Genomic DNA, 23,416 nt, shown 5'->3' with positions numbered 1-23,416 from the left:
TGGGATAGACAACACAGCAAAGAAACCTACATGCGAGTTGCAGGCAAAGGCAAAGAGGAATAAAGCTTGGGGGCCTATAACAGGGAGCAACGGTAACAATAGTCTCGGGGAAGGAAGAGAGCCTAGTTTCCAGGAAAAGGTGATACTCCGGGTTTGAGTTGGCCATGGGGCACCCTCAGGGCAATAGAAAAGGGAGCTGGCCACCAGAAGAAATAAGTGAGCTGAAGCAGAACCCATGGTTGGGAGTGGGAATGGTGGAAAGTCTCCAAGGGGCAGGTCACCAAAAATGGAGAAGAGGACTATGATAGGCTCTAAGGAAGGGTGTGCATTAAAGAGTTTGGAGGAAGAGAGACCCAAGACAAGGCAGAGAAGGATGAGTTGGAGATGATGGAGCCCCAGTAAATTGTCAGGAAAACCAGGGGGAGAACAATTCAAGATGGAGAGAGTGCTCTCAGTTTAAGTGCCTGCCGAGAGGGGAAGTTGAGCTGAGGTGGTGACTCTGGATTCTTCTTCTTCTTTTTTTTAAATAAAGATTTTATTTGAGAGAGAGAGAGAGAGAGAGAGCATGAGCAGGGGGGAGAGGCAGAGGGAGAGGGAGAAGCAGGGCTCTATCCCAGGATCCTGACATCATGACCTGAGCCGAAGGCAGACGCTTAACCGACTGAGCCACCCAAATGCCCTGGATCCTTCTTTGAATTAGAGTTAAACTAAAGTTAAACCCAACATGCTAGTTAAACTGTAGGATGATGCCTTAAATCTAGTCTCTTTGGTTCATTATAAAATCGAAATCTCTAAAGTTAGGTACCTCCAAAGATGTCTATTTTTCTGTTCAATATGAATTAATTTCTTCCACTAACGCATCCTATGACCCTGAATGAATCATTTACGCTGTCTGGGGGCACCTCTGTTGTCATCTTTCACTTTCCAGATAAGCGACTCCGTGTGTATATGTATGAAAATGCTTGCTAATCTACACACTATTATACAAGCCTGAGACTTATCATGACTGTATTTGAGAACAGAACAGAGCTCAAATTGTATTTCACTTTTCCACTTACTTTCTTCTCCTGTCACCTATGTTTTTCAAAAGTTTAAAAATTATTTTTATTTTTTAAGAGATACAGAAGTGGAACAACCAGAGGAAAGAGCCTTCCTCTCCCATTTGCCTATAAAGATATTCTTCCAGTGTTTTGCCCACGTCTTTCCCCAAGCACTGAGAGGTGCACCCCCAAATACCAGACGAATATACAGAAACATAATGTCATCAAAATTTTCCTAACAAGTAAGGCAGCGATGGAAAGTCTGCAAGCATCCCGTCCCCCGGGGACCTGCAGCTTGGGGCTTCATAAGACCTGACCAGAGTTAAGAGCCAAGACCTCCATACAGTTCGAGGTCTCCCAGGCCTTGGCCTTCTGTGGGCCATTTTCTTTAAAACTCAGAAGCGCTCTATCCCCTCTAATTTCAATCCAGGCAACGAGGCAGGCAGGTGGGCGCCACCAGCCAATAACCTGAAGAGACGGGAAAGTGTCAAAGGAGATACGGTTTATCTTTCACAATAGCGACCATATCAGTAACACGGTTTACAGTAAAAACAAGGTGGGGCGAAGAGTACGGAAGGATGTCTCTAACGTGGTAATTAAGTCTGTGGCTTGGACCCAGATTTGACCGAGCTCTGTGGCCTGCGAATAATGTCCGCAGGGTTCCCGGTTCCGCCCGGGACTCGCCTCGTAGCCTTCGCCTGCGCCCTCGCACCAGCAAGCTGCGCTCTTCGCTCGCCCGCCCCCCACGCTGCCTCTACCCGAGAGGAAGGGCCGTTCGGGAGCCACCAGCGCGGCGGAGAGCACGGCGCGCGTCCCGAGCGCCTGGGCTCCCCGCAGCCTGGCGTCCGCGGCCGTGGCGGGCCCGACCCAAGTGCGCCCCGAGCGCGTTCGCAGCCGCCGTCCGCCGCCGAGCGCCCGGGGCGCGCCGTCTGCAGCCGGCTGGGTTGTGAGCGCGCGCCCGTGGGGTGTGTGTGTGCGTGTTATGTGCGTGCGCACGCGCCCGTGGCGTGTGTACTCACAAAGGTGTGTTTGCTAAATCCATTGCCCGGGTGCACCCTCCACCTCGAGCAGGAGCACCCGGGCCTGCAGCAAGGTCTCGGCGGCGCGGCTGCGGGGACGACCAGAGCCGGTTCAAGTTCCCTGTTCCGCGCCGGCGGGCGAGCCAGTCTCCTCGCCCGCCGGGCTGAGGGTGCGCTAGGGCGGGGAGGCCGCGGCCAGCTCCGGACGCGCGTCGCACAGCTGCGGGGCAGGTTCCGAGAGCTCTGCGCGTTTTGGGACACTTTGGCTGGCTCGGCCCCCAAACAGGCCGCCGGGACAGAGCGGACACGGGAATCGGGGCTGGGTGCACTGCAGCCACGCGGGGCAGCGGAGCGGGCGCTCCCCTTCCCGGGTCTGCAAAAGTGAACTGGAAAACAGCCAACGAGCGCAGCCTCCTCCTTCTGCCCCAGCGCCGCAGTCCCGTCTGGGGTGGGGGTGGGGGGAGTTCCCCAGGGCGGACTGAAGGGGAAGCGGGCAACCGGGCTGCCTCGGCCGCACCTCCTCCGCCTTCCTCTCCACCCCCGTCCCCCAGGTTCCACGCCGCATTTCTTTGTTTTGAAAGCGCCTCCTCCGCCCAGAGGCTTTTCCCCGGGCGGCCAGGCTCTGACGGGGGGGTGGGGCATTGGCTCGCGGGCCACGCCCCCCACTTAGCCCGGACCCTTCCCCGGGTTCAACCCCCCTCATCTTCCCTTCTCTCCGCGTTTCGACCCGCGAGGCGCGTCCTCACTTGCCGGACATCAAAGGGAAACACGGAATTGGAGGGGGAAGTTGAGTTGGCAGGGGGCACAGAGACCCACCCATCTTAGGCCCGGCCCGGCGGCCCGTCCCCTCCCGCGGGAACCCCGCCTGAGCCCCGCCCCCCGCGTCACAGCAGCCTGACATTCTCACAACCCATCGGGCACCCAACCTCGCCGCCCCCGCTACCCCCGTGTCCGCCGAGTGCTCTATTTATGTTTCAGCTCAGCGATTTGCATAGTCCCCGCCCCTGGCCCTAGGTCCCCCTATCGGTGCCCCGCCTCAACTCCGACGTCACGGAGGAGGCCCCGCCTCTTGTGCCCGTACAAGGAGCGGCTGGCCCTAGATGGCAGCGTGGCGTCGCCGCGGCGTGTGCGTGTCGCGCTTCCTTGTGCCGTTTATAGGGTCCCGGCACTTCCGCTGTCGGGTTAGAAGCGGCGCGGTCATGGCGGAGCGCGGACAGCAGCCTCCTCCCGCGAAACGGCTCTGCTGCCGGCCGGGCGGCGGCGGTGGCGGCGGGGGCAGCAGTGGCGGTGGAGGAGCGGGTGGCGGCTACAGCTCTGCCTGTCGGCCCGGCCAGCGGGCTGGCAGTGCGGCTGCGGCGGCGTGCGTGGGCGGCGCGGCGCTGGGGCTGCTGCCGCCGGGCAAGACCCAGAGCCCGGAGTCGCTGCTGGACATCGCGGCGCGCAAGGTGGCGGAGAAGTGGCCGTTCCAGCGCGTGGAGGAGCGCTTCGAGCGCATCCCGGAGCCGGTGCAGCGCCGCATCGTTTACTGGTCCTTTCCCCGCAGCGAGCGGGAGATCTGCATGTACTCGTCCTTCAACACCGGCGGCGGCGCCGCGGGCGGCCCCGGCGACGACAGCGGCGGCCCCGGCAGCGCGGGCGGCGGCGCGGGCGGCGCGGGCGGCGGCGGCTCCTCGTCCTCGCCGGCCGCCACCTCGGCCGCCGCCGCCGCTGCCGCCGCCGCCGCCGCCGCCGCCGGGGCCGGGGCCCCGTCGGTGGGGGCCGCCGGGGCGGCAGACGGCGGCGACGAGACACGGCTGCCCTTCCGCCGGGGCATCGCGCTGCTGGAGAGCGGCTGCGTCGACAACGTCCTGCAAGTCGGTGAGTCACGGGGCAGCCGCGGAGCCGTCTGTCCGTCGGTCCGTCAATCCCTCGGGGGGGCGCCCCTCAGCCCGGCGCGCGTCCGCACCCCGCCCGGTGCCCTCACCGGCCCGGACCGTCCTCCCGAGCGGAGCGCCCATTTCCTCCTCGCCCCTCCCCGCCTCCGTCTCCCCGGACGGGCCAGCGCGAGTGGGAAATGAATCAGCAGGACTCGCCCCGCGGCGGGGTTGGCGGGGTGGGTTGTCGGGTGCTCCCCGGCCCGCTCCGTACCCCGCCCTCCTCCCGGGGAGCACGTCCCGGAGGGCTGCTCGCCCTTTTCGGGGGGTGGTTGTGGACAAAGGCGCAGGCGGACGGCCGGGCTCCGGCGGAGGGTGTGTGTGGCGGGGCCGTGCGGGGCGGGGGAGGGGGCGCGGGCCGCACAGACAATGCCGGCCGGGGCCGAGCCGGCGGCCGGGCCGCACTCTGCGCTCTCCCTGCCCTCTCCCCTTGTCTGCCCCTCGCTCCTCTTTCTTTCTCCTCTCTCCCCCTCCCCGCCCCCTCTATTGGAGGGGTGGGGACTACATTTTAATGCCACTCGGCTGCCGCTCCTCTCGGGGCTCCGACGGGCTGGCGGCCGCGGCGCTCTCCGGGGTCATTGCGGCGTCTGGTCTGGCCCGGGCGAGCTCCGCCGGCGGCCCCGGGATTTAAATGTCTGTTTTTTTCCCCGCGCCTCCCCTGCCTAGAAGCAGCGCGGGAGGGAGGGGGCAGCGGGCCGGACCCCCTCTCCTCAGAGACCTCTCTCCCCCCCGAGGGCGTCCCCCAGTCGATGGGCGCGAGCCCGGGAAGGAGCGGCTGGCGCTTCCCTTTCCTGCCGGGGCCGGCGGTGCCCGGGGCCCCTGCCGCCGGAGTTTGGTTAGCGCTGGGTGGCCGGTGGCCGTGCGCGGGGCGAGCCGCGGGGAGCAGTTACGGGCTTTGCGCTCGCAGCCGGCGGCGGCAGGAGCGCGAGGCGGAGGGGCTCCGCGGCCGCGCAGTGTCCCTCCAGGCGCGGCCGCCTGGCAGCTGGGCGCGACCCCGCACTTTGTTCTCATTTTCAGGTTTATTTGTACCCCTTTCAGTTTTCTGTCATCCTCCGAAAAGGGGGATCCAAACAAAAGAGTCTCTTTATTTCTTTTCAAAGCTTGTAAAGTAGAAGATATTTGACAAAGGCGAGAGAAGGACTTGTGATTTAAAGCTGCACAGCTCTCTTTTCTCTGACAGACCATGAGAGTTTTCTCAAATACCGAGTTTAAAAGCTTTCTCTGTCGTCGCTCCCTGCCCCCAGTGTTTTTTTCTGGCCAGATATCTTTTTCAGCCGTAGGATGGGGATGTTTGGGCTGGACTGAGAAGAACAATGCTATTATGAAACTCCCTTCTCGTATTTTTCTCCTGATCGCAAACGGCATATTTTCTGTCCCCCCTTCCCGTGTTGCTGTCTACTTTAAACAGTGTTGTTGTGGTGAGCATGGTACCTAATGAATGGGGAGACGGTTGGAAGCATCACTGTCTCTGATTTTTCATCTTTTCTTTCCGTAGTCCGTTCTTTTTATTCCTCTCTTTGGGAGTCGAGTGGGGGTCTGGATAGGGGCCCCAAAAGAGAATGAAGGTTTCTTTAATCCTCTCTGGTTAATTTGAATTCTAATGCAATCTGCAAACGTGATTTTCCGCATGGTCATTTATTTCCAAAGGCGGCCCCCAGTGTTGTCTTTTCTAGGTTCTGTACCTTTTCCTTATTTCTGGAGGGGGTTTAACTTTTGAGGCTCTTCATCCTTCTTAAAAAAAAAAATTCTAGTTAACATTGTTTAAAGTTATACCTCTTTCCTCAATCCCCATGCCCCCCTTGTTTCCTGCTGGGTTGAAACGGATTGAAGCACATCCATGGTTTCTCAGTATAACCAAACTAGAGTTTGGGAATTTTTATGGCTTGGCTGCCAATGTTCAGTTTTTTTTTCCCCCCTCTATGCTTGACTCTGCTTGCAAGCAATGAGGAATGACAGGAGAGCACATAGGGAGGGTTTCTTGGCTGATTACATTTAAGCCAGGAATTCACTGTGAAAATAAAGCCAAGGGGCGATAAATAAAAGATGCAATCTTCTCTGGGAGACAGACACACAGCGTGGGCTTTGCCTGCTTTCATCAGTGAAGAGGCCTGAGTGAGTTGTAAAAGAAAATAGTAACTTTTTGAATAGTCCCCAAAGGGGAAGGAGGCCACTGAATGGAGTTGGCAGTGGTTGATGTGAAGCAGTGTGATGGTTCTTGCATAGTTTGAAGAGTTGACCACCCTTTCGGAAACACATACGTGCTAAACAAGTGCTGTACAGATTGTGGAAAATATTCTTTTTTCCGCTGAGTTTTGCCAGTTTCCTTAACTTCCAAGTTGTATTACTTGTTGTGCCAGTCAGCTTACGAGATGGAAGGCTGTTAAATGCTGGCAGCTGGCACTGTGAGATAGAAAACTTAGGACCAGGATTTTTGTTCTCGATGGAGGATGGAGAGAATGGCTAGATTAACCATCTAATTTAGCTTTAATTGGTGGGTTGAATTGGTATACTAACATAAGAGGCTTATTTTATAATTTTGCGAGCTGAGGTAGAAGTCGTTTTAGCTTCAGAACCTGAAATGGAAAAGAACACGATACCATGATAGGACCATAAGCAATTTTCTGGTATTGCAAAATTACAAGTTTGTTTGTACAGGAAGTATTCACTGACTTTTGTAGAGGTGACTAAATTATAGATGCAATGGATAAAATCTAGTTTTTGGACTTCATTTTATATTGACACTGTTGAAGATTATTTAAGGATTGAGGGTCGGAGAATTGGGACTTCCCAGAAATTAAACATACTTGCTATTTTTCAACTCCTATTTTAAAAAGAAATTTAAAGGAAGAAAATTAAGCCTTTGGTGTAGTAGTTGTAAATGGTATTTAATTGGTGCAGAGCTATCCATCAGTTGATTATAGGAAGTTTTAGAGAAAGTGTGGCTGGCTTATTTTCATTAAATAATGATACATTAGAAGGGAGCCATTGCTGAGGGTGCTTGTATGTTAATATTGTTGACATCATTGAAATAATGATTTTAGAAGTCACGTAAAAAAATTTCCCTGAAATTTTGCCTGGCAAAGAGCTTTCCTAATATGATCTGGAACTCAAATTAAAAAGACAACTCGAATTAAAAGACAGTTGTTTTTTTTTTTTTTATAAAAGGCAAATTTAATTAGATAAAAAAACTAAGAATTTCTGTAGGGCTGAAAACATGATAAGCAGCTAAATGGGGTAAATATGTGCAGCATGTTGGAGGCTAACAGAGAACTCTGAAAAATTAGTTTAAAAAATAGAGAAAGATGAGTAAGTTAAAAAATGGGCAACGCCTTTCATAAAGAAATGCAAATGATTAATAAATTTGTCTTCACTCTTACATAAGGAGAAACAAGCAAAGGTGACATGGCATGTTTATCTGCCACATTGGTGAAGACAAAAAAGATGGATAGATAGTACTCAGAATTGGGTGAGGAGGTGGGAGAAGATGCTGCCTCTCCAGCTGCTTGGTTCAGTCTTTTTTGTGTCATTTCTAGAAATTTCTCTTGCAGATATATTGATATTAGTGCACAGAGATGTTCTATACGGTGAGCAGTGCTCATTGCAGTGTGATTTGTAATACCGAAAAGCGGGAGTCAATGGAAATTTCCATCAGAAGGGCAGTGGTTAAGAAGTACTCAATGGAATTCTATGCCACCATGAAAAATAGTGAAGGAGAGAAATATATATAATGACAAAAAAAGGTGACTAGAATATTCATTTAAAAACAAGTCATCTATTCATACAGTAGGCTGTAATTTCTATTTAAAACGAAAAAGATAGACTTTACTTACAGATGTATAAAAATGTCTGGAAGGCTACACAAACAACCATTGAATAGTGGCTATCTTTGGAGAAGGGCAGTCAAGAGGATAGGCACAGTTTTGGGGGTAATTTTACTTTTCATTCTATGATTGTGTTACGGTCAGATTTTTCTTCAAAGTAGAAAAAGAAGCATATATTTTTGTAATAAAAAATTTTAGAAAAATTATTCTTGTGTTTTTTAATTAGTTTATATTTTTTTGTTTTGGGGGTACTTGTGTTCCCTTTCTGAAGATTGGTGTACATTCAGTTTTGTTTTGAAACGGGCAAGTTTCCTTATTTGTGACCAATCATTTTAAAAGTAAGAAGTGTTTAAACAAAACTGGGGTCTTGTCTTTAGTATGGGCAGGAAGGAGATAAGTTTTAAAAGGAGTTGCTTTTTTTTTGTTTTTGTTTTGCTGGTAACTTTTGGGAGAAAAGAATATTGTCTGGAATTCTGTTAACAATTTGGTAAACACATTATTATGGTCTTTTCAGATTCATAACTTAAAATCTCTTGTTTTAGGGGGTGGCAAGGTAGTAACGGGGAATCTTTTTTAGAATTAGGACGGATAAAATTTTTATACACTTAAGGGGCGCCTGGCTGGCTCAGATGGTTAAGCGTCTGCCTTTGGCTCAGGTCATGATAGAGTCCGGGATCGAGCCCCACATCGGGTTCCTGGCTCAGCGGGGAGCCTGCTTCTGCCTCTCCCTCTGCTCATGCTCTCTCTCTCTCTCTGTATCTCAAATAAATAAATAAATAATCTTAAAAAAATTTTTTTTAATCACTTAATTTATTTAAGGCTAATTTGTTGGTATTTCTTTGAGTGTTTTGATTTTCTTTATAGACCAGAGATTGTTATGTAAAGATGTGATTCTAGATGCACTTTCAGAATTGGGTGTTTTGGTTATTGGTGGTAGTAATTTCAGTGAAAGCATTTTCTAGAGTAAAGTGGTAATATAGAATGGTTTAAAATCAGATCCTATACGTTTTCTGCCGTTTGATTAAGGAAGAAGTACACAAAAGAAAAAATTTTGAAACTATAGTTGCATATGTATTTTTTATTCTGTGCCAGTTGAAGTGTTTGAAGTTGTTGATTTTTCAAAGTATCTGCGCACCTCAAATGTGCTCAGCATTGTTCTGAGGAAAGTTAAAATTTCAATTTTAGGTGAGAACATCTTGGAATTTGTTGTAAGTATTGGTTCAGTGAGGAAAGCTAAAGTGTTCAGGAAACAAAACATTTTGTAGCCTGAAGATTTCGGTAATACTGGAAGATGAATTGCAGATTTGAATTAAGGAAACATCTTTACTCTTGCTTCAGTCTTTAATATCTTGCCCTAGAGTTGTATTCTTAGTATATCTTCGGGTTGAAGAGGAAAAGGCCATCCCCATTATTTTATTTAAACTGTACGTTGAATTTCATCCTTTTTGCAAAGACTTTGATGGCTTTTCTTTTAGAAGGATCAGGATGCCTGTAGAACATGTCCTTTAATAGAAGAATTATTGCAATTAATTGAACAGCTCAAGTCATTATTGTCTTAAGTATGTCTTGGCTGATTTTTAAGATGTTTATCCTGGGCCTCTTTTCTTTTCACAATGGGTAATCATTTGCCATCACTTCTAACTCTGAATGTTTCATTTGGAAAGACAGAGACCAGCATATCTTTTCTGGTCACACTCATATTAAAGGTTTAGTTAATGATGTTTGATTTTAGCTGGTAACATGTTCAGTGAACAAGATGGCAGTGGAGGAATACTGATGTCTTTTAAGAAAGCTGCCCCTTTTAAAAACTACATGATTGGATCTGTAGTAAATCCACATGCTTACATGCTCTATATTTTTGTGTTAGAAAACCAGTTTTCTTCAATAATTCAAAGTGAATTTGGTACCTTTAAGAAGCTTAGTTATATATACATATGATAAAACAAACTCTTGTGGTGTTAGAAATTTTTATAGGGGCAGTCATTAAACTTGAACTGCTGTTGACCTCCAACTTTTACATTTAAGAGGACAAATATCCTAAAAAGAAAGAAGATTATAGGTAAGTATAAACATCTTAGAAACAACGCAGATTATAGGCAACTATTTTTAAAGTGATGATAAACTACATGGAACCCACAAAATCATTTTTAGTTATCTTTCAAATTACTGTGATATAATTTCAAGAACAGTTTTTTCTCACAATAAAAAAAGCCTAATTTAATTTTCTTGGTTTATCAATTTTTTGACATATGTAAATGTTTGGGGATTACTGTAAATTAGAAAACATAAACTGTTTCCTTCTTGAAATGGATGGAAAGACTCTCCATCTCCTTTTGAGAAATCAGTATCACATGGTAATTTGGCGAAAAATATTACATAGTCTTGCCCCATGGAAATAGACTCTAGTTCCTCAGTCCTAGTCAGAGTCTCAAAAATAAAGTACGTTGGTTAGATTTGTTCTAAAAACCTGAGTATTTTTCAGTGCCCTGTGTTTTGCTAAGAATATGCTTTGTACATGGTTTTCAGTTCTTTAGAAATAGGATGCTTCCTTTATTTTTCTGATTTAGAAAAGGTAGCTAAAGCAAGCTTTAGAGAGAATGCAGTGCAAAATCTGGTTTTCATTTGAAATTTAAAGGTTGACTTTCAGCAAATAGTAAGTGAAACCTCTGTTGCTAAGGATATGCTAAGTGTTTTGTATTTGTGGGATTCCTAAGTGATAATTAGTTTGGTGTCAGTTAATATGTATTGTATATACTTACATGTATTTATTTATATATTTGTAACTAATTTGAAGTTCACAAGTGAGCACAAAAGGAGATAAACTCAGATGTCATTTGAGTATCATGACCCAAAGCGTATCCCAGTGACCCTTGTGTACAGATGCTTTGTGCTGTTTCTTCTTAAAATATGCTAACAGATGAGAAGCTGTTTTTACAAAATGCTTTTGCATGATAGTCATTACCTACTTGTAGAGCTGAGGCCCAGACATGTTGAGTAATTTGTCCAGAGAGGGATAGTAAATTGCAAAGTTAAACCTTAAATTTCGGTTTTTCCACTATTCAGGCTGCCTCTTACTCTGCTGAGATTGTTTGGTAAGTTTTACAAAACTCCAGAACTCAGGACAAGCGTATTCTTTTTTTTAAAGATTTTTTATTTGTAAGTAATCTCCACACCCAATGTGGGACTTGAACCCACACCCCGACATCAAGAGTTGCACGCTCCACTGACTGAAGCAGCAAGATGCCCCAGCACAAACATTATTATTATTGTTATTTCTTAAAAGATTTTATTTTTAAGTAATCTCTGTACCCAATGTAGGGCTTGAACTCACAACCCCGAGATCAATAGCTGTACATGGTCCACTGACTGAGCTAGCCAGGCGCCCCAGCCCCAGGACAGGCATATTCTTGAATGTAGAATGACTGGACTGTTGGAGAGATTATTTGGCTAACATTTTATTGAATGTTATAAAAGTATTTCTGGATAGCATTTTAGTATCTGGCCAGAATCTAACAGCTTCAGTTAAGCAATGATCTAGCATGCTAAATATATGCTAGTGTGAAATATTTGTAGACATTTGGAAATTGTAGAGGTTCTAAGATGAGATTAAGGTTTTGGAAAAGTGAGTTACAAGGGTTAACTATGAAATTGTATTACAGCCATGTGAACACACATGAATGTACTCCTACACCTGTACATTTATGGAGTAAAGAATTTACCGAAAGTTTAAAATGCTTATGTGGAACAACAGAAGTTAATACCCAGTAAGAAATTTGGTTGCTCTGAATTGAGTATATTTATGAAAACTTAACCACTAGTGTCTACCTTTGACCTGTGTTCGTAAGTTTTTCAATGTTTTTGTCAATGTCCCCTACCCTTATGCCAGTAGATGGTATTACATAGCTGCTAGATGTATAGGGTCTTTCATGTAGTTGATGTGGTCTCAAAACTTCGGTAATCTCTCCAACTCTGAAAGACCTCTTGTATGATTGGGGGCTTTTCTTCACTGAGCTGAGCATGATTTACAGTGAGCCTCTTTAATACGACTGCAGCAATATCTACTAATAGTAATAGTAATAATATTAGTTAACACTTTCATAGCCTTAACCTTGTGTCAGGTACTGCTCCAAGCACTTTGTATTTCTTTTTTTTCCCAAAGATTTTATTTATTTATTTGAGAGAAAGAGAGAGAATGAGAGACAGACAGCACGAGAGGGAGGAGGGTCAGAGGGAGAAGCAGACTCCCCGCTGAGCAGGGAGCCCCAGGACTCCAGGATCATAACCTGAGCCGAAGGCAGTCACTTAACCAACTGAGCCACCCAGGAGCCTGCACTTTGTATTTCTTAACAGTCCTATGAGGTGTATGTACTTTTATCATCTTCATTTTACAGATGAGGAAACCAAAGCATAGAAAAAAATGAAAATGGCTTTTGCCTAATGACACAGGCTGGGGCTGGTACATTAACGAGCCAGCCCCAGCCTGGTACTCTTAGCCTCTAAGTAATACTGCCCATGATGTGTCATCATTAACTACTCCAGAAGGTTCATCTTTAGATTTATAGTCTTTCTACTTTCTAGAGTGATTTTCGTAGTGTCCAGAATTTTAAATTGTGATCACAGCTATGATTTTTAATATGTATTTTAAAATTTGACTTGAAACACTGCATTTCAAAAATTCCTTTTATGAATGAATTTCAGCTTTGGAAGATGGTTGTGGGGGTGATTTTAATCATCCTTCTACTGGGCAGTTTTAACTTTTGAAAGAGGAATAACTTGTAGGTTAGATCTAAATGTGATACATATGAAGCAAAGGTAATCTCTCAAGGTATATTTAAGAAACCATATCTTGTTTAAGTCCCTTTTTGTTATGTTTATAAGTGTTATGTTTAAGGCCCTTTTTAAGTGTTATGATTAAAAATCATACTATTTCTTGTTGCTGGTAAAAAGATTTAATATTCTTTGAGAGAGAGCGTTTATTGGAAAGATGTTAATTTGAAGGATGCAGTAGGACCTGTCAGTACGTTTAAACTCTTGCTAACCGAATGAGCTGATCAGATAAATTGGAAGCTCATTTAGTGAATTAATGTGCTTAAAATTCAGGTGACTCACTGCCTGATCCTGCCTTATTTAACAGTCTCTCTGTTTACTTAATACATTTTTCATTGTTAATTGGTGTCAGATCTCTAATGATGGAAGATATTATACAGAAAATATGCATAGGAAGATAGTGTGTAGAGTGAGTCCACAGAAGCAAGATTTAAGTTCTCTTACTTAATTAGATCGGTACAATTTCGAACGCTATATGTGCCACATTGTACCTGTTAAAATATTTGCCGACAGTGACCAGCATTTTTATAAATGAAGTATAAATATTTTATAATTTCAGAGCCTGGAGCCTCTTCTAGTGTTGTGTTGATCTTTCTTGGTGAAGGCCTGCGGAAGTTGAAGGCAGCACTGTTATTTGGTTATGCTCAACCTTTGCTTCTGCTACTGCTTTATCTTAACTCATTTCTTCAGAGAAGATGGTCATGGCTTTTATAAATATTTGTCATAAAATAGACCCCTAAAACTCAAATACCAGAAATTTGTAATCTGATTGGTATATGTGATGAGTGAGGACCTTTTTTTAAATACGTTTGCCCTATTTCTTTAGGACTTTGTTTTTTTAGCACTCTTTAAGCTTTAGCACTTAGGATTTTGTACTCTTGGCACCATCTTTTAGGCCTCCCCTTCCCTGCCAATCCCCTGTGTGATTTTTTTTCTTCTACTTCCTGTAGACCATGGTAAAGCTGAGGACTGCAATGACCAATGGCTGCTCTGTGATGATGGTCGAATCAAGTGAGACCTGGGGATAGGAGGTGGAGGAGCCTCTGAACCCAACTTCTTCAGCGTTCCACTGTCTTCTTTCTTTCTCTCCTTGCCTCACTGCCCTTCTTCTTTTTCTTCCTTTTTTGAGTATGGGGGAATGGAGTGGAGGGAGTAAGCAGTAGGAGGGGGAGGGAGTGGTAGGAAAAAAGGGAAGAAATCCTGAAGAGGTAGGAAGTACCAGCCAAGAGCTTATTCTGTTCCCTTCTTTGCCTGCGGTTGTCTCCTCCCCTCCAACCTCCCTTGATTTAGGGAACTAAAGCTGAGGTCACAAGGACCTGTGTGTTCCAGCTGCTGCTTGGCTGCTATTTTTAGCCTGGCCCTGCATCAGGCTGGCACCAGGCCATGATGGCACAGGGCCAGCATGTTGTGGGACTGCTGGCAAATGTCAAAAACCTAACTTTTCAGTTATCTGACTAAACTAGTTTTCAGACTTCAAACATATTCTCCACTATGATCCTCTACTTACCTCTTCTTTTTTGAAATGGGGTGTACATGTTTATTTTTAGAAAGGATTGGTTTTTGATAGTGGTCATCATACTACTCTAGCTATGTTGGATGGGAGAAAGATTTAAGAATTGCCTTATCAGATCACACTTATATTCTGCTCAGTAATTTTGGTTTTGTGGTGGCACCAAGAAGTGTGAAATTTGCCAGACTTACTTAATATACCTTGGGCATCTTTTAAAATTGCCATTGCTGTTGAAGTTGTAGAGTCTCAATTGGTTTATATAATTAAAGGTGTTGTCAGACATTTTTAAAAAACACTTGTACTGTTTTTTCTACAGTTGTCAGTGTTCCCTTTGCTAACACAGTTGTGTGTGGTTAGGTTTGGTTAATGCTGTAGGAATATGTCCCCCCCCCCATCTAAAAGCTTACTATTTATTCTTGTAGGGAGCAGCTAGGTATTTGGAATATCAGTATCTGGGTCTAGATTCTGTATACTCTACAGCCAGTATTATGTGGATTTTATTTGCAAATTGAGTTTTAAACTTTCGGCTGCACATATGAATTTCAGAACTTCTTGATTTCTAGATGCACTCAAAATGAAAAGTACGTTGTATTTGTTCTTGAATATTTTTTGAAAAAAGTAAAAAGAATGTTGGAGTGTGAATCTGTATCTTTGGAAGGGACTTCGGTAAGAATACTGTGTATATTCTTTCCACAGTGGTACATAGAAAAGCTGAGGTTATGTTGGGGATGATTTTCAGTGGACCATGGACTACACTGAATATGAATAGAACCAGGGATTATGGTTATTCACTCATTCAGTGAGTGGTGGTGTAATATACTTAGATCTGTTGAATGGCAGGATAACATTTAGTTAGTGCATTGATCTGATGTCCTTCTTAAGGTAGCACAAAATAATTGGCCAAAATAACTAGAAATAGAATCAAATTGGTTTTTTTTCTTCACTTTGTCTTGAAGGTAGTTATTGGATGAATTCTGCTGAATTCACTTGTAGAATAAGGTTTAGTTGAGGGATTTAGTGAAAGGTGAATTTCTGGTCTAATAGCTTAGAGAAGACAGATGTTTTAGAGTTTATTTACATTTTTACATCTTAAAACAAGTGCTTACATTGTGGATAAGAGCAAATTGGGCAGCTTGCTGTTGCTGAGCTAAGGATATTTTATTTTTTTATTTAGGGTGAAAACAAAAATTTCATTAGGAAATATAATCAAAATGTCTTGGGTATAGATTATCAAGTACGTTGAGCTCTAACACAGTGTAGTAATTGTGCCATTTGGTGTCTTTCTGCAGTTAGTGGTTATAGTAGTTATTCCAAAGGTGTCTTGGAAAAAGATCCATTGATCTGTCCATATCTATATATGTTTCTTCTAGATGGGTGTTCATCTGTATAGATGGATAGATAATCTCTCTATCTATATAATTTAATATGATTCATAGAACATTGTAATCTACTGGATGATAGTAGGTAAGTGACTATGTTATGGATCCTTAATGTAATTTAGATTTTATTTAGGTGAGTCGTGTAAATGATGTCCGTATCAGGTCAGCTTGATTAAAACCAAAGCCCAGAAGGTAGTTTGACTAGTGCTGTTTAGAGTCCTTGTAAGCAAAGTGCTCAAATGACGTTCCTTATTGGAACTTGCCTGAACAGTTTCCTTGCAGTTTTCATGGATTTCTCTTAGCGACTTATTAAAAAAGCATTTTGTCTAAGCCGTTTCATAAATAGCAGGAAATTCTAAAGTACTGGATACTATTGCATTTTTGCTTTTAATAAGGACGATTGCAGTGGGAAAAAAACTTTTCAAAAAACTACTCATTTTAACAGTTTATGGCAAAATACTTTTAAAATGGACAGATTTTTAAAAAAAGTTTTGTTTTAATAGTAATTTGTTTCCTTTATGATTTTTCGCGCTCATTCTTAATAATTGACTTTCATAGTTTATAAGTTCCGATGTGTTAGAAAAAATTGGTGATACAAGAGCCAGTGATTACGAGTTTATTCAAAATTCAGTGTATGTATTAAATCTGAATTTGTCTTAGTAGCTCATAGCTTAGTAATGGTTTGTTTTTTGATTTTGGTAAGTCCTGAGACTTCTGAGTTCTTGTGCTCTTCTATGAAATTTGTGTTTTGACATATAAGGATATGGTTTGTATTTTTTTAAACTCTGTGTGTGTGTGTGTGTGTGTGTGTGTGTGTGTGTGTGTGTGTTGGGGTCTTAGGAAGGAATGGTGATTGTGGTGGGTTAAACTCAGAAAAGCACAAAAAATTCAAGTAACCATGTTCAAATATACAATGTTTATTTCAAGAATTTGTATTTCTTTGGGTTGAATATTTAATGTTATATAAAAACTTATTTTTTACCTAACCTTCTCCCTCCCCCAGTTCTTTCTCTTAAAGATAGTAACAATTCAGAAGGTAATTTGTGAAAGTTCAGTGTATAATGGCAGTCTGTATTATGATAGTTTTAGGGATGTATTAACTATTGCATCTTTGAAAGGTTAGTTTTAAAAATTTACTTTCTTGAGTTGTTCTTTCTCTCTCTGATCCTTTGCAGTTGTGGATCAACTAGTTTTCTCTTTTTTTGGTTTGCTTTTTTAATCATTTAGAATTGAGGTTTGATCCTCTTTCAAGAAGTCTTATTTAATAAATCTAGAAAATTCTATTATGTCTTGACTCTTTTAAGAAGCCTTACTTAAGAAATCTAGAACTGTCATACTGTTTTTAAAAAAAGATATAGTAAACTGGATATGCTTAGATAATATGGTTTTCTTCTAGTGAAAGTAGGTTGACCTTCTGAAATTCTACAAGGGGTTTGTTGTAGAGACTGACACTGGCCTATCTGATTCATGACCTTTTCCAAACTTGAGAACGCAATTGTGGAACTCATCCTTAATGTAAATACTGGAGGAAAAGAGAGATGATTTCTTATGAGAAATCAGAAAATCACATCCTTTGTAAGATTGCAGATTTTAAGCCTCTTTAATACAGGGAGCAACGGTTGGCTATCAGATGACTCAAAATATAAAGTGCTAACAAACATGTAAAAATATTCTGCCATACACAGTTCAGAGTCATTTTGAGTTACCCATTGTTTATTTTTAGTCTTGTTCTTCGGGATAAAATACTGAGAATATTTAAATACAAAGTCCCTTTTTGGTGTGAAAGATGTATCTGCTATATTGAAAAAAGAGTACTAGCAAATTTTAAATTCAGGAGACCCAACTATTAATAGTGTCCATGCGGTGTATACATAGTAGACGTCAAAATGTTACTTGAATGAATAAGCTTAAATGTTACTTGAATGAATAAGCTTAGATTACATGCCAGTCTTTGTGGGTGCCTGTATGAAATTCTCTTGTTGAAAAAAAAAAATCTCCCAAGTTATAATTTCTATTTGATTTTCTGAATCTGAGATGCTATCTATAACTTAATCTATTAAGAGGTATTTTGAACAGGAATATGACCAGAAGATAGGTAGATTAGTTTTTAGGACTTGGTTTATTATCATCAGTTTCTTTCTGCAGAAACAAATAACCTTATAGATGTAAATTTTCTTTTTCTCATTTGAGGGGACTTTTTCTTTAAGCTTGCTAACTTATTAACAGCATTGACCAAAAATCTGTTATAAAAGCAGTTTATTTATTTGATGATTCCAAGCCTAAACAGAAAATAAATTGGGCATTCCTGTGTAGAACAGTACTCTTGAGTTATCCAAGAAAATAACTTTCAATTATAAATGACTTTGAGGGATTAAGAGATTGCTTTTTCCTTTTATTTGCTATTTCACTTTTTAAAGAAACTGACAAAAATAAATTTAATTAGTTTTTTTTAACCTTTTTTCCAGATGACTCGCACAGCACATATAACTTCAAAACATCCCGCAAGATCTGACATCTTACGAAAAGACATTGGCTAATTAATAGGAATGGCTTATTAAACTGGTCTACAAAATGCTGATGACTTTCTCTTGAGGTAGAATTCGCTTCAGACTCAGTTTTGCCTAAAATGGGATAACCAAACAGTGTTTTGAACAATAATTTGAACTAATGCTTGGTTCATGAGGGAGGGATGGGTTATCCAGATGTTGGGTGACCATGTGTTCCCATTTGTCTAGTCAGTCTTAGTTTATGCCTCATTTCCTGACATAATTATCAACAGTCCCCTCTTTCGCTCTTGTAAGTGTTCCAGTTCAGATTATAAAGTCTGTAGTTACTATAGTCATATGTATATCTTGTTTTTCACAAAGGGGGGGCAATTAATAAATCATTTTAAAATTATACTCTACGTGTTTGCACATGCACGCTCCAGTGTGTGTGTAGGGAGAGAGGGGAGAAAGGAAGATTGTTTGAGAAGGAGTTGTTTGGGACTGAAAGGAAACTTTTGTCTCATCTCTGTCTTCATCAGCTACTCCACTCAATCTCTTTCACTCAAAGATATATGATTTCTGTCTGGGTTCTTACTCACATCAAAAGGAAACAGTTAATTAAGAGATTCTCAAACTCTGTGGGTTTGATGGGTCTCTCCCCTCGGCCACCTGCTTGGGCCCTCCCCCCCCACCATGCTTTTTTGGGGGGGGGACAATTTAAAGATACGTAAATTTTCCTGTTCTTATTTGATGTCATAGCATTTTAGCATGTTTCTATTAACGATACAATTCTCTTTGCACATTTTCTTACCTTAGATTGATGTTCACAGGTACTGCTCATTTTATGTACTGGCAGTTGGCCGCTTCTATGAGTGTATCATTTGTTAATCACATGACCGTGAGCTTGGAGAGCATGTCTGACCCATCAGGAGACTAGAGTCCTCGTTGCTGGCTCTTGTCTTACTACTTGTGTACCCTTAGGCAGATCACTTACTGGCTCTGGGCTTCCTTGACTCCTTATAAAATGTGAATAATTATACCTCTGTCATCTCTATCATGAAGCTGTTAAGAGACCCACATGGGAATGAATACATGAAAGTACTTGAATTCTAAATAATTACACAGGAGGAAAATACATTGTTATGCAGAGTTCCCCTTTTACCTAATTTTCTCCATTATTTACCTAATTTCTCCAATTTACCTAATTTTCTCCATTATTTTCTTCTAGTTTTTTGTATTTCCCCAAAACCCTGCAATCATCATGTATTGATTTTGTAATCAAATAAGGGAAATACTGTTTCAAAAAATTGTTTCATTACCATTAAAGCATTAAGTTTCACCATCTACAGATTAGTCTCTATTAATATTTTATTATGATAGTAAATGTTGCCTGATCTAGTACAACTAAACATTATATATATTATTGAACAAAGTATGCCATGGCCTTGATATCTTAATGCCTCCCTTGTTTTTGACCCTAATGATTGATGAGTTTTGTCTTTACTTGGAACTCTAGAATTATTCTTCTGAAAGTGGAAAGAGGCATGTATAAATATCAATTCAATGATATTCATGAATAGAATGGACAGTTTATGGATTAGGCTGGTGACTTGGGGTTTAGTTTCTAGGCTTCCATGAATATTTACTTACCATGGGCAAGCAGAGAATGGAAGAAGTTACAAAGCACTCAGTTTCAGATACACTTCTGAATTTCTCAGGTGATATGTCTATATGCTGAGATCTACCGTCCCTTCTTTTGGCAACTTGAATCAATAAAAAGAGTTGAATAACCTTTTTCTTCTTATTTAAACGTTTACAAATAAAGTGTCGAGAAAAATAGTTTCAAGTGAAAATTTAAGAGCTTACTATCATCTGACATTTTGGGTTGCTTTTTTCCCCCTCAATTCTATTTTTAGGTGTCTCATAAGTCTTGCCCTTGAAAACTGTGCAGATGTGACCTATCTACCCCACTATCTTTTCTAGCTATCCAGTGAAAGGCCTGTTAATGGCCTTTCTGCACTTCTGATATGTACCACAGAGGTTTTTTATTTCATAGAATATGCTTTTTTTCTGTGTGTGTGTACACATGCGTGAGAGTGGACTTCATGTATTTTTAAGAGTGTTATAATCAGCCTGTAAACTTTGGACAGGCATGCATCAGCTCTTAAAATCTGTATTGCAGCCAGAATGATGGTGCCTGTAGGCTTCTTGTGCAGAACCTTCAGTGGCCTCCCTTTGCTCAGAGGACTTAAAGTTGTTCATGGGTGTGCAAGGCCTAGCATGTCTGGCCTGGATCCTCATCTGGCTCTTGCACATCTTTCTCCCTTGCTCTTCAGTTGCCTCCAAGCTGCCCTGCTAGCCGCCTCTGCCCATGTTCTTATTTTCTAGTTGGAATCCTCTTTCTGCCTGGTTAATGTGTTAATTTTAAGTCATCGTGGCTCAGAGAAATCTGGCAAAGGGGGAGTGGGAGAGGGAGAAGCAGGCTTCCCGCGGAGCAGGGAGCCCGATGCGGGGCTTGATCCCAGGACCCTGGGATCATGACCTGAGCCGAAGGCAGACGCTTAACGACTGAGTCACCCAGGCGCCCCTTTGCTGAGCTTTTTAAAGAAGAGTTTCATTCACGGCATTTGATGACATTAATAGTTTGGCTTGAAACAATTACCATTTTCTCTTTTATCGGTTCCTTGATTTTAGTGGGAGACTTAAGGGCAGTGTATGTAGGAGATACTTCAGAGAGGAGATCAGTATAACTGAAGCTGTTTGAAGCTTCTGAGGTGCACACACACTGTTCCTGGAAGGCAGCTCCGGGTGCTGGTGGGTTGTATTAGCAGCCCTACTGATGGAGAGATGGAGTAGTTTGCTGCAGTGCTCTGGACACATTTGTCTAACTCTTAGAGCAAGCCTTAACATTTCCTTTTCCTCTTTTGTTTGGGGAAACTCCTCTGTTCCCAGAGAAGGAAAGATTGGATGTGTCTTTCTAGGCAACACCAGGGTCTCTTCCTTTTCCTTATTCCCTTCTGTGTGTAACCATGAGACTCTATAAAGGGACATTTGTAGAGGCTGTTGAATCCACTAGTCTGAAATGTTGAAACTGACCTTTCTGTCTGTTTTCCTTCCTTCCTTCCTTCCTTCCTCTCTCTCTTCTCCCTCTCTCCCCCTCCCTCCCTCCCTCTCTCTCTCTCTCTTTCTGTCTTTCTTTCTTTTTACCTTTATTTTTCAGTTGGGAGTAGGCAATGTAAAGGTGCAACCTGACTGGCTAATGTAAGATAGTAAATAGGACACTGTCCTTCCTCATAAAACCTGGATTGTTTGATTTGCCTTCTTGTGACCTCATTCCTGTTGCCACCATGCCTTCTCCTCAAATTAGTGAACCCTGCATATGGGTTCAGCTTCCCTTCCATAGCTGGGTCTGTCTGTAGCGACTGCAGATTTCTTTGCAGACTTGTCTCACGTTAAAGGCTTAGTATGTCTATATAACTTGTCATAATTCTAGCACTTTCACTTTTTAAGGTATATGTTTTGATTATCTGATTTACAAAAGTACCATATAAAAATCCACCTATGCTATATAATTGCTGAAATACTGAATAAGCTCTGCTTTTTATGACCAAGTTATGGGATGAGTAATTACTCTCCAGAGTGAATGGTTCAAAATGAAATAACTATATGCTTAAGGTGTGATGTGACACCAGATGTATTTAAGCCCCAAAGGTATGTAATTATCTCACTACTGTTGTACATACACATGAGTACATTTATGCTTACGGCAAGAGTTTTATGTGCAAAAGAAAACTCACTTGTGAAAAGTGAAGGAACAGTCCATTATTTTTGAGAGACTCAGAGGTGGTTTGGTGTTAGAGGCACTGTTTCAGTCCTTCCCAACAAAATCATACCTCACCGGACTATAGAGTAAATCAGTCTCAAACCCTGGATTTCAAATATTAAGGGTAATGTAGAGATTTCCTCAAAACACCCTGTTTATAATTTATAGTCTGCTGTGTACTCAGTGACTTCTTATATACTGCATTGTTGGACTCTATTTTGATCATCAGATGTATTAATTAAAGGCAATAAATGTTGTACTGTGGCTTCCTATTGAAAATAAAAACTCTTATAGTCTACTTAAATTTTTCATTTCGTATACAGGTTATCTGTCTGGTCTCTTTCTATAGATCATGAATAATTAAAGGTAGTACTTAAGCTGATTTTTCTTTTCTAGTTTTAATTTAGTGTTGAAATAATATTTTAATCACATTAAAAATATGCCTGATGTATATTTATGACAATTCTGCTAGTCCCATTGAGTTAACTGTGCTGCTACTGAATAGTGTAATGTGATCAGGTTACATCATTGTCATATCCCACCCCCCCACCCCCACCCCACAAAGGACCAGATACTTCAGTTTGGGGATTTGGTTGGTAGTTATGACTTAGCTCTCTGTTCACAAGCCTAGGAGATGAAAATTTCCCTAGCGTGGGGACTGGTGCAGGCCCATAGTGGCTGCTAGGTCTTGCCTTGGGCTAGAGAAAGGCAAGTTGAGATACCACTGGCTTTGGGACTCCAAGTAAAATAGCAGTTGATGGTAGCTTACCTGTTTACAAGGTGAATCTCTTGGGAAGCTTTTTTTTTTTTTTTTAATACAATATTGAAAAAAATATTTTTATTTGGCAGGGGCCAAATGTTTGCTTAGTTTTGAAACTGAGTGAGAACAATACAAACATTTAAAGCTTTAAATTCTTAAAAATATAATTTACAAGTAGTTTATGAAAACAGAACAGTAGGACATGACTGCTGTGCTAACATCAGTGTATTAGAACACAGCCACTGTATCAAATATCAGTGTACTCAGTGAGAGATGGGAATTTCAGTTTGTTTGTATTTGTGTGCTGTCTGCTGTGGTAGCCGCTAGCCACATGTGACTACATGTGGAATGAATCAAGGTGTGCTGGAAGTGCAATGCATGGACCAGAGATAAGACCTAATGCAATAAAAAGCATGTAAAATATATCATTAGTAATTTGTTAAGATGATGTTATTATGGGTATTTTGAATTAAATGAAATATATTAATTAAATTTAATTTCATCTTTATTTTTACCTTTTTAAATGTGGCTACTAGAAGATCTAAAATATATGTGTGGCTCACATTTTTCTCTGAGTCCTGGTTTCTAGACCCTGTGGTCTCGTAAGTTCATTTTGTTTAGGTATACTTTTCAGCTGTGATTTGGTTACATACTTGATTTTAACTTTTTGCCAACAGAAATCTAAATATCTTGTAGTGATTCTTAAACCATCGTTCCAAGACCGTGTTCTTGAATTGCCCTTTACGGATTTAGGACTGTTTTTCAATCTTAAATTTCTAAGGTAGAAGAACCCTTTGCCAACTGATATTGGCCAGGTTTGAAACTTCATTGGCTAACT

General features: G+C 42.3%; 1 protein-coding gene across 1 annotated transcript in view; it reads left to right on the top strand.

Annotated features, from left to right (window-relative positions):
• The first annotated feature begins 3,253 nt into the window (after positions 1-3,253).
• ZSWIM6 (zinc finger SWIM-type containing 6) overlaps positions 3,254-23,416 on the top strand; it is a 188,342-nt gene continuing 168,179 nt past the window's right edge. Inside the window, exon 1 of the mRNA XM_078067286.1 lies at positions 3,254-3,916. Coding sequence (XP_077923412.1) covers positions 3,259-3,916 — 658 coding nt within the window. The 5' untranslated portion in view covers positions 3,254-3,258. The remainder of the gene's footprint in view (positions 3,917-23,416) is intronic.

The sequence above is a fragment of the Halichoerus grypus genome, chromosome 2 (assembly GCF_964656455.1).
Source record: "Halichoerus grypus chromosome 2, mHalGry1.hap1.1, whole genome shotgun sequence".
In the NCBI taxonomy this organism is placed as follows: Eukaryota; Metazoa; Chordata; class Mammalia; order Carnivora; family Phocidae; genus Halichoerus; species Halichoerus grypus.
Note: the sequence above shows the minus strand (reverse complement) of the source record. Positions and strands in the feature narration are given on the sequence as shown.